Source organism: Acanthochromis polyacanthus, chromosome 2 (genome assembly GCF_021347895.1).
Source record: "Acanthochromis polyacanthus isolate Apoly-LR-REF ecotype Palm Island chromosome 2, KAUST_Apoly_ChrSc, whole genome shotgun sequence".
NCBI classification, from domain to species: Eukaryota; Metazoa; Chordata; class Actinopteri; family Pomacentridae; genus Acanthochromis; species Acanthochromis polyacanthus.
In genome coordinates this window covers 7,535,763-7,553,146 of record NC_067114.1, presented here as the reverse complement: position 1 = coordinate 7,553,146, position 17,384 = coordinate 7,535,763, and the positions used below count along the sequence as shown (strand labels likewise).

General features: G+C 38.4%; 1 protein-coding gene across 1 annotated transcript in view; it reads right to left on the bottom strand.

Moving 5' to 3' along the window:
* Positions 1-11,449: 11,449 nt before the first annotated feature.
* Positions 11,450-17,384, bottom strand: part of gpc5a (glypican 5a) — a 141,917-nt gene continuing 135,982 nt past the window's right edge. The window contains exon 9 of the mRNA XM_022191554.2: positions 11,450-15,196. Within this exon, the coding sequence (XP_022047246.2) occupies positions 15,039-15,196 (158 nt within the window). The 3' untranslated portion in view covers positions 11,450-15,038. The remainder of the gene's footprint in view (positions 15,197-17,384) is intronic.

Below are 17,384 nucleotides of genomic sequence, written 5' to 3'. Positions count from 1 at the left end.
AGACAGAAAAGAGAGAAATAAAAAAAGCTTACTGCAATGCCACATTCAGTACATCTTAGTAGCTCCCCCCAAACATCCATTTATTCATTTTCAAATGACAATATCAATGGGGACAACACGAAACGGCTTCACATCTGAACAAGAATTATTCATTATAATCTCTCTTTCTGTCTGTACAATTATTTATGTGCTTCAATTATGGATAAAGCAGTGTGAAAGGGCCAAACTTCAGATGAAATACAAAAAGTTTATGGATTTCAAAGACAGAGCTGAGCTTTTTTACTTTTTTATTTATTTATTTTTTCTGTGGGATCCGCTTAATAATTTGAGATTGCTCTGGGCAAAACCCCTGTGTCTGCGAAAATAATTAATTCTATTTCACTGTAGTGCTGCAGAAATACAGTATGAGTGCTGTAACTGCATCTGATCCACTGAGATATTTATATATCCAAATAATAGAAACTATCTCTTTCATGCTTTACCATTGTATTCAGAATATATGAATAACTGTCACACAACTGGACAGTTTCCTATCATTTTTAGACATTTTTTTTTATTGGTATTTGCTTTTACTGCTTAAGCAAATGGCTGCTTTAATGGTAAATGCTGTAACACTCAAAATACCATTTGGACACACACTGTGATTCAAGCTAAGGATATGAATTAGTAGCTGAGGGGCTCACACAGGCTCCTAAATTGGAATTACTCTCAAATGCTAAGGTATACTAATATCAAAATGCATGATATAACGTGCATGTAATGCTTGCCTGTTGGAAAAACAAGATTAGCCATTTCAAAGCATGCAAAACACACGAATATAATATTTCAGGATTAAAACATAACTAATCTTCTCTGCTGTTTTGGTCTTGATCTAAATGAATTACATATGTCTCATACTCCCTTTAAAATGTGCGCCTAAAATATAGGGGAGAAAAGCATGCCACTGCTCCATGTGAATACAACACCAACCACAAAATCACCATGTCAAGCTCCACTGAGCTAATTAAACTTTTACAGCACATTACCTGACAACGTGAAGTTGGATCTCGCTTTATTTTTCCCTCATCTTCCTCATGTTAAAATGCTGTTTTTTCCTGCTCTCATTAACACAGTCACTGAGGCACACATGTTGTGCAGTATCGCTGCAATTTGTGTCAGAATTTGCACAGCTACTCAGTTATAACACAAATATTTTTAGCATTATTGTAAGATACAGTCAGTATGTCTCTCTCATGTTCATTGCAAATCAATGTCGATAAATCCCCTGAAAATCAAAAGATGCTCCTTGTATCATATCTGCCAGATCATGCATGAGAGATACTGGAGCTTACAGCAAGGATAACTAACCTGTTTATGTCCACAAAGCATGCATGCAAATAGACCATTATCACAGCAGAACATTTTTGTCATGTTAAAGCAGGACAAGCACAGCTGTATTAATGCGAGCTGCGTTCCACTTTGGGGAGGTAATGCAAATGTACATGCTGGTCCATTGTCAAGGATGACTGGAACACTAAATGGAACTGTTATCACGGATGCTATTGATTTCACGTGTGCTTTTCCTGCTGTAACAAGTCAAAATGCAAGTCATTTGAATTTTCTGTGAGTAAGGGACCACAGGGCCAAACGTTGAGCTTTTGACTTTAATAGTCCTAAAGTTGTATTTACATTGAAAAGGAAAGTTTAAAAAAAAAACTTTTTTTTTTGGTTTACAACTAACTTAGCATTAAGACAGGAAGTAAGAGGAACAAGGAAGTACCTCCTTGTAATCATGCTGTTTCTATGAGATTTCTAGAAAATATAACAGCTCAAAGGGTACTGTTAGGCCAATATATGTATTTTTTGACTGTTTTTGTCTTTAGTCACAAGGCAGTCCCAAACTTTATGCTAAGCTAACCTAGCCATCCGCTAGGTTAGCTTAGACCTAAGAGTGTCTGCAATTTTCTCATCCAGCTCTTGGCAAGACAGAGAACAACAACATACTGTTCCTTTAAAACATCCTCCATCCATTCTCTATACAGCGCTTTATCCTCACTGGGGTTGCAGGGGGTGCTGGAGCCTATCCCAGCTGACTCGGGTGAAGGCAGGGGACACCCTGGACAGGTCGCCAGTCTGTCGCAGGGCTACATATACAGACAAACAACCACACTCACACCTACGGACAATTTAGAGTTATCAATTAACCTCAGCACATTTTTGGACTGTGGGAGGAAGTCGGAGTACCCGGAGAAAACATGCAAACTCCATGCAGAAAGATCCCAGGGGATCTTCCTGCTGCAAGGCAAAGGTGCTAACCACTACTCCACTGTGCAGCCCTCTTTTAAAACAGCGTTCACTTTATTAGACAAAGCATAATGAATTTCATTTGTATCGGTTGCCGTCTCCTTAAATAGAGATAACAGTCTTATAAAATCTGATATCGTTTTCTGGACTAATGTTGAAAGATTTTTAAACACTTGTTTAATTAACTGCAATCTATGAGCAACGGAGCTTTTCTACGTGTCAGATAAAGAGACGCACAACAGGAACACTTGTATAAATTTCTGTAATACTATACCACTTCAATAAATACCTCTGTGAAGTCCTAATTGCCACAAAAAGACTGTCAAACACAACAGATCTGACAATGAGACCGATGCCTTTTAATTGTCCTTCACTACTCATAAAACTCCAAGTTGCCTCTGAAAGTAGGGTGCTGACTGTAAATATTAAGGTCTGAGGACATTGTTAATGGATTCTCTGATGACACATTTCATCCAGGCACGGATTGTAATTGCTTTTTACATGACAAGTAATAGTGTGAGGGCTTTGGAGACGGCGAAAAAGTCCCTTGAAAATAGAGACCTATGAAATTAAACCTTGGTTTTTCAATTTTCACTCCCACAAGAGTTGAGCAATTAAATGGATTTAACCCAGTACTGTATAATAAGACATAAATAAGTTTTAAAATTAAACTTATGTGTCACATTCTCTTTTGGACCTTTTTAAGCATGGATGGATGGATAGATGGATAGATGGATAGATGGATAGATGGATAGATAGATAGATAGATGGATAGATAGATAGATAGATAGATAGATAGACTCTCACAACACACCAGAGTCCTCTTTCTTATAATATTGATATGACCTTGGTCAACAGTGTTGTCACTGATCAGCTCATTTGTTCTTGTTTCATACATTGGAGGTTTTAAAATACATTTCCCCCTCCCACTGTCGTTCTCCCCATCTCACTCTGCTGTCTTTCTCTCTCCGGATTTAGGATAAAGACTGAATTACACAGCAGAACAGTCCTGGATAGCAAAGACAGAGATTACCCTCCCTGATCTTTCTACAGACAAGAAACAGTTCAGTGCAAAACCCTCCCCGAGGGCCTTGCCACCTCAGTACTGACAGACTGTGCATTAGCATGCATCAGAGAAGAGAAAGAAAACGGTTTTATCCTTTGTGACCCACCACTTGACTCGAGAAAGAGAGGAATCTAGGGAGCCGATGCAGTGGATGTTAGGCCTGTCACCAAGCTGATCTGTACTCTGGGGGGGAAGAAGAAGTAGAAGAAAAAAGATTCTGCATTCTGCCATGTCAGGGACTCCAGTGTCAACAGGTACAGCACGCTGCCCTTTTTTCCAAATGGCAAGAGAAAACTAAAACGGTTAACTCTCAAAGCAGCCTGGATTTGTCAGCTCTGAAAATACAACATTTGCAGGAAGTGTCGAGGCTTTTGTTTGATACTTAGGAATATGGAAAAAATATGAAAAATACACATTTTCAGGCCCAGTTTTTACCAAAGTTTAACTTCTTAACAGTTGTCATTTATTAACAATAACCAACATCTGGATTATTAGCAGTCAAACAGGGATCCATCCATTCTTTTCTACAATCACCCATATTACAGTTTGAGCTAAAATAACTCACTGATTAGTCGATCAGCGGTAAATTAATTGGCAGCTATGCACGTCATTGATCAGTCCTGAGGTCATTTATGAAAAAGCTAAAACAGTCATTGTCTTGATACTATTTTAAGGTACTTGTACATAAGTATTTAAATTTTTAAAAAATATAATAATACTCTACAACCCAACTAAAAAATAGCCAAAAACTAACTTCACATGCAGAACATCTAAAATATGTTGCCTTTAATCACACAGTTAAACTACCCATCATATAAAATAGTTTAAATTGGCAACATTAAAATGCTGCGTACATTTGAAGGTATCAGTGGAACAAGTCCAGTATTCTTTACTGTATATAGCCCACAAAGCTTTTTTGCAAATGACATTTAATATTAATATAGTTTAGTACATTTTGCTGCTGATACCCTTGAATTTCGGAGACCCTTACATGAAGTCATGCATGTTGTTTTATTTTATGTTTGAATAGAGTGATATTGCTCAGTTTTAAAAGATATTAATACTTTCACTACTGCTCTGTTTCAGCCTTGGGCTCCAGGTAACTGCGGTAAGCATTTATTTTTCACTATTTCTTAACATTACACATAATAAATGATTGATCAGTTAACTGCTGTCTCCAGTAAATGTCAGATGCAGCTATAGGCTACTTGTTCTGTATGAAAAATAGAATATGAAGGATTCTATAGAAGTATACAACAATATTTTGTTTGAGACAATCTAATTGCCTGAGGACTGCACTAGAAGGTACTGTAGATAAAGAATAGCATGTCTTTATCTGCTGCTGTTTGCATTTACATCCAGTTCTATCCAGATCAGTAAAATATATTGTAATTTTCACCATTTCCTCTTCTGGATTTAACTCTTTATCAACAGCAGTTCACAGTGAAAAATAATACATGCTCTGCTCTCCTTCAGCAGATTTTCCATTCATTTTTAAAAGCCCATTTGAAACTATTTTCTGACTTGCTACCATGAAGATCAAACATTCACTTAGTGTTATCTTCAGGTGTTTTGTGAGTCCTTAACGTTCGCTGTAATATTCCTTATCTTTGAAGTGAGATTCACATGATGTGCCTGTGATGTTTCATGAGCACCCTGTTCTTATTTGTACCTTTCTTAAAAATGATCACAACAATATCATTGCCTGTAGCTAAAAATACCACCTCCTCTTCAACCTCTGTCATGGTGCCATTTCTTATCATGTTTGCGTTTGTTGGCGAAGTCGTGTTCAAAGTGCCATCCAAGACCCTGATCTTCTCAACGTCTCATTCGTATAAGCTGCTGCTTCACTGCCTAATTAAAAGGCATTAATAATATAACGGCTTGTCATAAATGGAACTGGCAGTACGTCTGCCCTGGATGCAGACAGAGGATGTGTCAGAACTCAGTCAAGAACTGATGTTAAGCAGGACACCCACTTTGCACCGGAGAACTATGGGAAAGTGAAAGTGGGTGGCAGTTGGAAGACGGGGATATTAGGTGCCGACGTGCAGCGGAGGAAAAATATTGGGGAGTGAGATTTAAGCATGACTTATGTGATCTGAAAAATGCAAAACGTTGAAGGTTGGCTTCTCTGGCAAATGGGTCAGTGCCCATGGGGGGGTTGGTTGGGGTGGGATGGTCTTACTAGTGGCAGCCATGTTTGTGTGAGTGTCGATAAGTAGGTCAGCAAATAAAATGGAACTCATCTCTCATAGCCTCATTGAAAGTGATGGTGGCGGTGCATAAGCTGGTGCACGGACAAAAAATACGATTATGACTCATTACTACAAACAATACCAAAGCATATAAATCAATCCATGCGTTGCTAATTTTGTGTTTTTAGCTGTAAGGTGTAAATAAGGAAAAATTGAACTAAATCTTCTCCTCACTCCAAAACCAGAAGGCATTTAGTGCGCATGTCATTTTTCACATTTTAGGGATTAAGGACAATATCCTCTCACTGTGAGCCAATTTAGCCCTCTGTTGTGCTGCTACACCCTCTGCAATATTGCATTGTGTGGCCAGACACCAACTGACCTTCCAATAACAGTCGTGGGGATAAAGACGATGAAGATAAAGAGGAACAACATCCCTTTCAGCAGATTTCAAGCACATCAGGAAGGGCGATCTGCTTCTAGTGTTGTTTGTCACAATCTGGGCTCTGAAAATGATCAAAGTTGAAACATATTTGTTCTGCTATTGTTTGGCCACAATTGTAAAGACATTTATTCAGTTCACAGAAAAACCACAAACTGATTTTCAGGGAATTTATTTACACCTCGGTCGTCAATTCGGATCAGACATTAATTTAACGTTTTCAGTTTTCCTAGTTCTGAAGTTTTTGCACTTTTTTATGTTTTCTGCTGGTTGTTTCTCAGCAAATGTTCATAATTTTTATTTATTCATCTTTTCTTTAACCAGCCAGCATGTTCAATTGACACCTCAGCAGCGCATCGAACGAGATTTTCATAAATGTTATACTCCTGCACACACATTTCAAGCTTATTTATGATCACTTATTCTCACACCTGATCCCAGTTCTCAGCTCATGGTGAATAAATCCAGCAGTGAAGTGAGAAAAATTTGGATTTCAGGTCAAATTCGCAGACACCTGTGACAGCCGAGAGAAATTCAACTGATATAGAAGGCACAACTTAGAAATTTACATATTCTGTATAAATAACGGATTTTACACATTGCAATAAACGTTTGTGAAAAGGAAAGATTGAAAATGATTCCTGAAACAGGAAAATATTGTACTGAGGAAACTAAACTTCACCTCAGTAGGAGAGTAAGTTGTGAAAGGAGAAGTGACAGAGTGATGAAAAAGAAGATGAGTGAAGAGGAAAGCCAGGGAGGGATGAGAGGATTTATTGTGAAACCTGTGCTCTAGTCCTGTCTGATAATCTGGAAGCAGTGGGTGGGTAGACAGCAGGAAAACACTATATTGATGGTACTGTTTACACCAGGCTTGAACACAGAGAAGGAGAGAGTGAGACTTCGCAGGCTGCTGGTGTGTGTATGAGTGTCCCATTAGGCCGGGCCTTCAGCAACCATTAATATCTGAAAACACACTTCAAAAAATGTAAAAAGTACCTATGGGGCAGCAGGGTGTCTCAGTTTGGCGCTCGTTGATGCTGACTGCTCTCGTTCTGTCTGAAAATGAAAAATGAAATAAATTAATAATAGAAATGAAGAACAGTCATAAATAAATGCAGATTCTTAACCTCCCTGTTGGATCCAAGCCGTGAATGTTCAGTCAAATACATCAGGTATCATCCATAATGTCTGTATTTTTACACCATGCAGGTCAACAGCAGCACTCGACCTGAGCTCCACCTTTTGGTATCAGTACTGTGGCTTTGTACTTGAGCTTGTAACAGTAATTATGTGTTGGCTTGTGTAGGAGGAGTTTCACTAAAGGTTCGCACAATGCTACAGACCTTAAAAGGTCCATATTATGGAAATCTAGCTTTTCATTTTTTTTCAGTGTGTTGCTTGTGTGTCGAGAGACCCACAATATACAAAACATCCCTGTGTTTCTTGGCTTACTTCATAATTTTGCAGCTCAGTTGGATTTAAAGCCACAAACACTGAAACAGGCCATTTAGAACTGGACTAAAACCATGGTATTATTGGCATGAACATGAGAATGAACCATGTGTGCAGTATTAGGAGCTGGAACTTGAAGTATAATTCTGGGTTCATGTGATGTTTAAATTAACTTGATAAAAAGGACTATAATATGGAACCTTTAATATCTAGGAGCATGCTGAACACTGGGGTGGACTAAAATAGAGCAATTCTTGCAATTCTTTCTTAATTGATGCACATCTTACTTAGAAAAATGGTAATATAAAGCCAATCTGGATGTTACACCAACAGAAGACTTAAGCAGGAAGGTCTGTGAGGCTATAATCAAGACATAATGGTACTTTAACGCTAACAGCGACACGCTAACATTTCTCACAATGTTATCATGCTGATGTTCAGCAGGTGTCCATGCTCACATCTTATTTTCGTGAGTTTGCATTATAAAATGTATTGATTAGCACCAAATAAAAAGTACAATTAAGGTGGAAGGGAGTCACTATTAGGTTTTAGAGCAAACTACTAGACACTACATTATGTATCTCTTAATGGTGCTACATTTACCATAAAGTAATCTAAAGTTATTGGAGTCCATCCAGTGATAGTTGAGGTATTTCATTTCAAATGAGAAAATCTGACCTCTTGACTGTCAGTAGGATTCAACTTCTAGTGATCATGATAGAACAAATTATGTACAAATTCAGACTATGTCTGTCATCTAGGCCATGATACTTGTAAAAGAGAAGTTGTCTTTTACAGAAGCTCTTAGGATTATCTGGATGAAGAACAATCTCCAGATTGCTTTGCACTATGGGATGAAAGTCCTTCAAATGTGGTGGCATGGCTCAGTGGGTAGAGTGGCCGTCTTGTAACTGGAGGGTTGCCAGTTTGATCCTGGCGTGGAGAGCTCATGTCCCTGAGAAAGACACTGAACCCTTAACTGCTCCTGATGGGTTGTGGTTAGCGAATTGCATGGCAGCTTCTGCCATCAGTGCGTGAATGGGTGAATGTGATGTATAATGTAAATCGCTTTGGGTATAGTAAAGCACTATATAAATACAGTCAAATGGTGCAGAAATACAAGAGGATAAAAAAAGAAACAAAAGAAGTCCAGTGGAATTTACAAATTACTGCTGTTAAGATATCACTGAGATGAGTGAGGATGTTTTTCAGCTTGTGTTGCTAGAGGAAGAGTCAGAGGATCATCAAAATGACTAGTATAAATGTTTGTACAAAACTTTAATTAGTGAGATACTTCAGGAATTAATGGGTGTACGAACTGAATCTGAAATTTGGGAATGAAGTGAGCGAAGGAGAGGGGGAAATAAAACTTAAACTTCACTAAAATCATTACTGTCTTAAATTTACCATTTACACGTTACAAAATAGAAAAAAAAATCCTGCCAGGCTAAAATATGTTCAATGCAACATTAATGTAGTAATAAGCCTCATTTACTGAAAAATGACCTCACTCATATTTTAGAACAATTTATCTCCGTGACTCATTCAAAGGCACATCCTGTATCCTGAGTTAAGCTTCTGAACAGCCCTCACCATGAACAACTTGAAGAATGATACAAAGCGTTGTCTGCTGCTGCACTCTGATGATTAAAGCTCCTGTCTAAGTTGAGGCTAAACGTTAGCTGCTGTCAAGGTCACAGTAATAATTTTGAGTGAAACAGAAACCTCAACGGGAATATGAAATTAATCTCTGTATACATTTAAGCAGTGCTCAGCATTATTCTCCTTAGAAGGTCCCAGGAGCACTTCTCCAGCCTGCAAGATAAAAGACTCCAAAGACAACGGTTCATACTATCTGAAGCTGTACCTCTGAGTAATTTTGAAGACACTAAAGTGTATTGTAATTGGACCCACTGTAGCACAGAGAAACTACCGCAATGAGAGCAGTTAAAAATACCTGCCTTCGCCTCTTTTAAAATGCAGAATTCATTAATATTGCCATTTATTTCTTAGCCTCTGTGTGGGAAGTGATCACTGTCTTATTACCATCCAGGTTTTTCAACACCCAATTACCTGTAATGAAAAATGCCAAAGGTAGAGTTTTTACAAAGAATAACTGCACTTTGAATACCTGTCACAAAATTAAACATTAAATCATTGTGAATTTCCTAATGTAATGTGACTTTGAGCATTTCACATATTAGCCAGGGCTTGGATTAGTCACCCTTTTAAGGTTTTAGAAGCTTTTGTGGTAAGATAAATAGTGCACAATATGGTTAGTCATTTTGATCTCTAAATAGTCTGGAGAAAAATACATTTTTTTATTTCTATCATGCTCTGTATTTTGTTGTTGGCTTTGTTATTTCATTTGCTTGTCATTCTTTATAAAAGAAGGCAACGTTTTTTTTCCAGTATGTGTAATAAAATGACTACTTACATTGTTCCTCTAATGGTCTCCAGTGATGGTTTGTTGGCTGTTTTCACATATGTAGACAGAGCTGCACATTTGTTGGCTGAAGACAATTAATGTTAACTTTTACATCAGAAATGGATATACATTGTCTGTCCAAAAATCTCGCCAACTGGATTTAACTAAGCAAATAGGTAAGAGCCTTCCTTTGGATAACTACTGCAGTGATGAGTATGTTTCAGCTGCAACAACTTATTTAACCCTAGCTGATGCAGTGAGGAGCTTCTCATTTCTTAAAAAACCATGATGGAAGACGCATCCTGTAGTCATGGAAAGGATGTTAATCTGTCTCAGAAGGGTCAAATTATTGGCCTGCATCAAAGGAAGAAAACAACTAAAGAGATTTCTAAACCAACTACTAAAATCAGGTTAAGAACCATCCAATGCATTACTAAAACCCGAAGGATGGTGGTGAACCATCATCTTCGAGAAACAAATACGATTGTCATGTGGTCTGATGAATCCAGATTTACCCTGTTCCACACTGATGGGCGAATGAGGGTAAGAAGTGAGGCGGATGAAGTGATGCACTCATCATGGCTAGTGCCTACAAGCCTGTGGGGGTTAGGGTTATGATCTGGGGTTGGTCAGGTTCAGTAACATTATGTTCCCAAAGAATCAGCTGACTCCCTGAATATACTGACTGACCAGGTCTTTCATCAGTGGAGTTTTTCTTCCCTGATGGCACAGGCATGTTCCAAGATGCAATTCCAGGATTCATGGGGTTCACATTGTGAATGAGTGGATCAGGGAGTATGAGACATGATTTTCATACATGGATTGGCCTCCACAGAGTCCAGACCTCAGCCTCATTCATAATCTTTGGGATGTTCTGGAGAAGACTTTGCACAGCGGTCCAACTCTCCCATCATCAACAGAAGATCTTTGTGAAAAATGAATGCATCTCTGGACAGAAATAAATGCTGTGATATTGTAGAAGTTGATCAAAATGATGCCACAGCGAATGAGTGCCATACTGAAATTAGTAGTGTGTGTGACTTTTTTTCTTGGTCAGGCAATGTATATTTCTGTAGAAATCTTACATAAGGTTTTCTTATCATACCACTCTCTCAGCAGTAGCTGACAGCATCCAGACAACATCTCTGCAGTAATGAGGCAATGATGATGAGTCACTTGAAGATGTAGAGGAAATATTTGGTAGAAAAGCATGCGACAGGCACATCCAAATGGCAGACCTCAGTCTGACTGGTGTGCAGCTGCCTACAGTGAAGGACCTCCGGGAAAATTGCCATCTTATTCAATGTATCGAAATTGTGAGACCAACCTCAATACACGTACATTGGTTGTAAAAGAACTGTGAGGTCAGAGCTCAGCTGTATATCAAAGATCTCAATTTTCTGCTGAATCTATGTTCCATCTCGCACCTGCAATCATGACTGCTCACCAAAGCATGAGATCACAGACTCAAGGTGTCCATATGAAGGCACAATAATGCAGACTGAAGAGACTGAAGTCATAAACACAGTTTGACAAAAAAAAACTGACATGAAAAAACCTAGCCAAACATCATCAGAGACTGCTCGTACTTTTATTATTTTATTGAAAAGTATGAAGATGTGATCTCAAATATATTAAACAATCGGTTCGAACAGAAATATACACCATTGGCAGATTAATCATCAGAAGTTTTGTTTTTAAAGTCATACTTGAGTTACAGTGAGATCCCACTGTTTCCAAGAAAAAGCAATGACTGATACTGGACGAGAAAAAAATATCATTTTAAAGTCAGTAGAAAATATGAAACCTCGGATTACATGTCCCAGCAAGCCTGGGAAGAGCTGTGAATCCCCAAGAAAAGGTCAAGGGATGCGTCTTGTTAGAAATATGTATGAGCTGCTGCATTTGCTGGTTGAAGCCAGTGTGAGCTACAGCAGGTGCAAAATAAAATGTATTGATGACAACCTGAAACCTCAGGATGCTGCTGCGAAAGAGGCTTAAAGTTATTTCATAGAGTAATTACAATGAAGACAAATTAAGGTACAAACTAACACACACGGTTGGATTAAATGGAAAATTACTCGCATAGCCATCTAAGAAACTGCTGACATTTGGGAACATAGTGTTGTTAAAAATAGGTCCAACGGCGCAACAAACACAAGCAGGCAGAAAACAAGACAGGATATAAACAAGGCAAAGAACACTTTACTTGAAGGTTAGACGGTAATAATTACTGCAAGGGAAAAGACTTTGCACAGGGTTAACAGGTCAGAATTGAACCAAGAGTTAATCTGGTAACTTTAAATGGTGTCTAATATGAACAGTTTGGATGATTATTTTACCGTTATGCCTTCTTTTTCACTATGCTTACTAACTGGGGGGTTGTGTTCACAAACCATCTGTTTTACTGCTTGTTTTTGTTGCAACAGCTCACCTTTTTTTTTTTTTTTTTGCAATGTTGTTGCATTCCCAGTATCCTAGCAATCACTTCAGTGAAACATCTTAATAGAACCGACTGAACTGAATCCCTAAACCACACAAATTAAACCCGGGGTGTAATAAAAAGTAGTTTTCCGTTTAAGATCATTCTGGGGAAAAAAAATAGCCACATGTGCAACATGGATTTCTTTTTCAAATTACACATTTACCTTCCAAACAGTGTATTAGAAAGCACACGTGTTATTCAAGACTGACACTTTGCAGTGCCTGCAGGATTACATCTCTGTGGAAGTGGGTAAAGTATCACTTATACCGCCACCATTCTCAGCATCTGGCCTCTTTCCTCCCTCTTCTGGGTAACTGCCTCACTATGTAGCAATAATAATCACATAAGACACCAAATTGAACTCCTTCCTTTAAGTACAAGAGAATCAGTAGAACCTGGCATCTATATTTAGCCTCAGGGCACCTTTGTCTCTGTGTCTGCTGCCTGTCATCTAGTTAGAGAAAGAACGCTATTCTTTAGTGGTGTCATTAACACAGTTGTTCAAATGACAATAACACTGACTTCGAGGGTGGCAACCTGCAAAATAATTGGTTTGGGGGATGCAGTCGTGACTTGTTAAGAAGTTAGACAACTGCATTATGGTTGTTAAGCGGTGACTACTGCTGTTTGGGAAGCTCAGCCAAAAACAAAAGCCACAACAGAAGATATTAAATTCAATGTAAGAAATGATGAGTATAATGAATCCCATTTAGAAACCTCGAGTATGTGGGTGAAAAAGCTCCAAGCTATTCAAACAACCTTGACTGCATATTATGATAAGAGTCTAACCTGGTGTATTAAAGGTGAAAATGACTAATGACAACCATTACTGCGCAAGCTTTAGCGCAACTGCAGAGTGAGGAAGGTCGCAGGCTTTTAAATTGGGATCATATATGATCAAACATTGTACCTGAGGAAATTGCACCTTGGGCTGGAAAATAAAAAGCTGCAGCTGAAAAAAAAAGGATCTGAAGTTAAGCTAAAAATGAAATCTAATTTGCATGTTGCTCAGTTCCATATTAAGGTGAGCAGAACCTTAAATGGTCACGGGTCGCACACAGTTAAGTAACTACAAATTAACTGTAATATGAGTTCATAAATTAAAGGGAGAACTCCGTTATTCTGGAAGTTAGCAGGTGCAAGACTTACTGCCACTGTCTTCTCTCTCACCCATCTCCTCTCTCTCTCTCCATACTTTTTGCTTCTGTGAATGAGCTTGAACCAATATTTTTTAGTTTCTTAGTCGACTCACTGGACAGACAACTAGCAGACTATGAGGAGATCTTAACTGAATTGGATTAGAATCACTGACTTTACCTTTAAGGTAACATCGTCTTAGTAATCATGCTTACATTATTACAGTTTTTGTTAAACTACAAATTCCAAATCTTTCTGTACACTTGAATACATACAGAAAAACTAAATGGGATTTCTCATTTACACTGCAATCTATTTACAGTAGCAGCTTTAATGTTTTTCTTACTTACTTCGGCGGTATGTATTCATACGCATAGAAATGCTGAATACAAGCAGCGACATTTGGTTACAAAGAGTACCGTTTTAGCTACTACAGCTTCAGAAAAGATGCTGTTTTTCTTTAGCTCTACAAATAGTTTCCCGGCAAACCGATTTTCAGTACCATCGAGTAGTATTCTCTCTCAGCCACTGACCAGACATGCATGGCATATGTGAAACAAATCATTTTACTTTTCTCTGCACAGAAACCTGTCAGCAACACACCAGCAGTGCGCACTCAGGTAGCAGGTAGAAGCAATTGGATTCTTCCTCACTAGTGGCTCCAGGAGCTATCAGCTCCTGTCCAGGCCTATGAAGGCAGAGGAGGATTGAGTTTGAAAGATGATAATAGACTCCTGAGGAAACTAATCTATTTCTAAGGAAGAAAGGGGTATGAATTCACTCACCTGCCCCCCACCACTTTCACCCGCCCACCCCTCTGCTTTCACCATTTCACTCAGAAGCAACATTACAGGTCAATTTCCAATTAAATGGATTCCAGACAGCGAGGCAGTTACTGCAATTGAAAAGCTTGTATTCTGCTTTATTATTAGCAAAATGTACTGTATAACATACAGTACATACCTGATTGTTTACTGTAGGTTTTCTATAGTGATTTGAAGCACAACTGAAGCATCCTTGTTTTAAAAAAAAAAAATCTGTGCTGGTTTGTATGTGGGAGAGATTCCAGTAATGGTATAAGAATAACTGCCCATTATAATTGGGCGTTGTAGAGCTGTGGAGACCAACTATCAGAAGTACCTGTAATGTGTATTGTGATGTGCAGATTGAAATTAAAAAATCATATCTTGAATGTGCACACATACAATTAAATTAACACCACATTTTTACAACATATGGTGTAGTTGTTTTTGACATTGTCTGTTTTAAATAGGTCATTGTTAGTGTTAATGAATGCCAGGTAACTGATAAGAAAAAAAATAATCCATTCATATTTGCACAGCTGGACCATATGTCATCTTACATGACTCAAAAAGTCTTGGAACTTCCACGCAATCAGTGTTCACTCCTACCGTGTCCTGCACTGTGTGGAAGTGTTGGTCCATGATATACTGGAGCCCGTTACCATCCACTGGCCCTTTCATGTCTGGATAAATAAGTTTGAAATCAAGTCGAAAAGTTTCCCGCTGCAGAAAAGGCAGCTGTTACAAGACCTGGAGCATATGTAAACACGGCAATACCAGGACCCAGATGGCTCCTGTCAGTCTGAGGCTCCTGGATCTGCCCTCTATTTCTGAATCCTTGGCAGGTGGATGATGATAATGATGATGATGTTTGTGATCACCGGTCACATCTGGACTCACTGAGGAGAGAGCAGAAACCAACATGTCAGTCAGAAGGATGCACATTATCAAAATAGCAGCATGGAAGATGTACTGCTGTTTGCCATGGTAATTTAAAAAGGACAAGACTGATGGATTTTCCAATTCTAGCAGAAGTGCATATATCTATATATAATATATACACAGTATATAATTGCATTGTACAGTACTGTACTTCTCAATGAATGGTACCTAAAGAATGAATTTGTTGGAGCTATTTTCAGGAGTGCATTAGCACATGTTGGGTTTTCTGAGTAGTATTAGCAGCAGCATGTGGGAATGAGTTCATATCAATAAAGAAACATGCAATATGGTTCATTGTAGTGTTTCAATAGCTTTTGAAGCCCTGTTGCAAAGAGATATTTTAGACCGTAGTTTCACACAAAATACTTAAAGTTGAATGAATTTACTGTTGAAAAGTAAGATCCACCCCACACTGATGTCTTAAGGTATTTATACTAAATTTTAATGTGAGAGGTTTACTATATTTAAAGAAGAGGAAACAGATAATATACATCGGGAAGCACCAGCTGAAGCACCTTCCTCAGTTCTTAACAGGTATTAACAGTGGTGCGATAGAAAAGGTCATTTGTCGTCAATTGTAAAAGCCAAGGTTACAAACTGAATGAAGTGCAGGATAAAGCACTCTATCAACACCAAGTAGCTCCAAGATTTATAACATTCTCTAAACATCTTGAAGTAACTCCTACGTTTGGGGTTTTTTATTGTGTTGTGTTTTTTCTTCCTCCTGATAATTATACCTGCGGCATTAATGCTTCACACATCTTTCACAGCTGCAGTACATTAGCGCTCCAACTACACTATTAATGGAGTCTGTTAATTTTACACTGCCTTATTCATAGTGAGCTGATGAAACTACTGAGCACCTTCAGACTCCATCTCATCCCTCCTGAGGTGCAGCAAAGAAAATCTCTGGTGCTGTTTGATGTCAGCAGCCATCACAGTGTTTATACCGAGTTGTTGAAGGCTGAACGCGTACATGAGAATCATAAACGATCGCAGCAAAAATAGTATTAATCGTCAGAGGGATTACAGAGAATGTATTTCTTTTAGACTCCAGTTAAAGAAAAACCTCTGAGATGGCCGTTTGTTCATTTATTTTAGTATTTCACGTCAGGAAAATTTGACATTTAACAGTGAGCATCGTGACAACTGTAAAATTATTTTTATAACTGCTCTCAACTGTGTGGCAGTATATACTCAGATTCTCTCAGAAGCTTCTGTTCAAGACAGTATACATATTTGTGTGTGTGTGTGTATTTTGTTTTTACTTTGTGGTGAAAAAAGAAATCTAGATACAAAATACACCAAAGAGCACAGAACTATATAAGAAGGATGACTACACAAAACAACTAAATTCCTAAATGTATTTTTGCCTTCAATAGAAGTCGCATCGAGCCATTTAACATTTAATCAAGTCATACTAAGAACAATATATCAGATAATGATCTAAAGTTCTCAAACAAATAGCACAACACCCTCCTGACGCAGCTTTTTTCTTCTCCAACTTTCACATTATATACCTCAAAACACGACTTCAACTCAAACGCCCCCATGGGTCTCCAGCTTTAAAATTACACCTTAACAGATATCAGTTCAGACAACTGCACCACACAAGCTGTCCACATCCATCTTGCTGTTTACATGTCTTCAGAGGCCTGAAGTGTTGAGGTGCGGAGAAATTCTGTGTCCCTCGCCGAGTGAAATAAAGGAGCCGCTTAAGCCCGGCGGATATTACTTCAGGACACTTCAGACTCCATACTGGTTCTTTCCCACAGGGAAGGACGGATGCTGAACCCCAATAGAATACCAGCTGCTCTGAGATGTTTGAGTTTCTCACTTAGGCCCAAGGGTCATAAGTCTGTCGTGGGCAGGATTAGTCTAACCCAAACCCCTTCAAAGTCTATAAAGGTTCTATACTATCGGAGTTTATCTTACAAGTAGAAAAATAGGACCAGCTGCAGAGGCTATTTGTACTCCGTGGATTCAATTCCACTTTTTATGGTGCAGCAGAAATGGACTGTAATTCTTTTCCCTATAGCAGCAGGATCCACAACAATTTCTTGTTTCTGTATAGACAATTTATAATGTAATAGCTTTGGTATAATCTAATTTTAAAATATAATATATTGCAGTTGTTTCCATTAA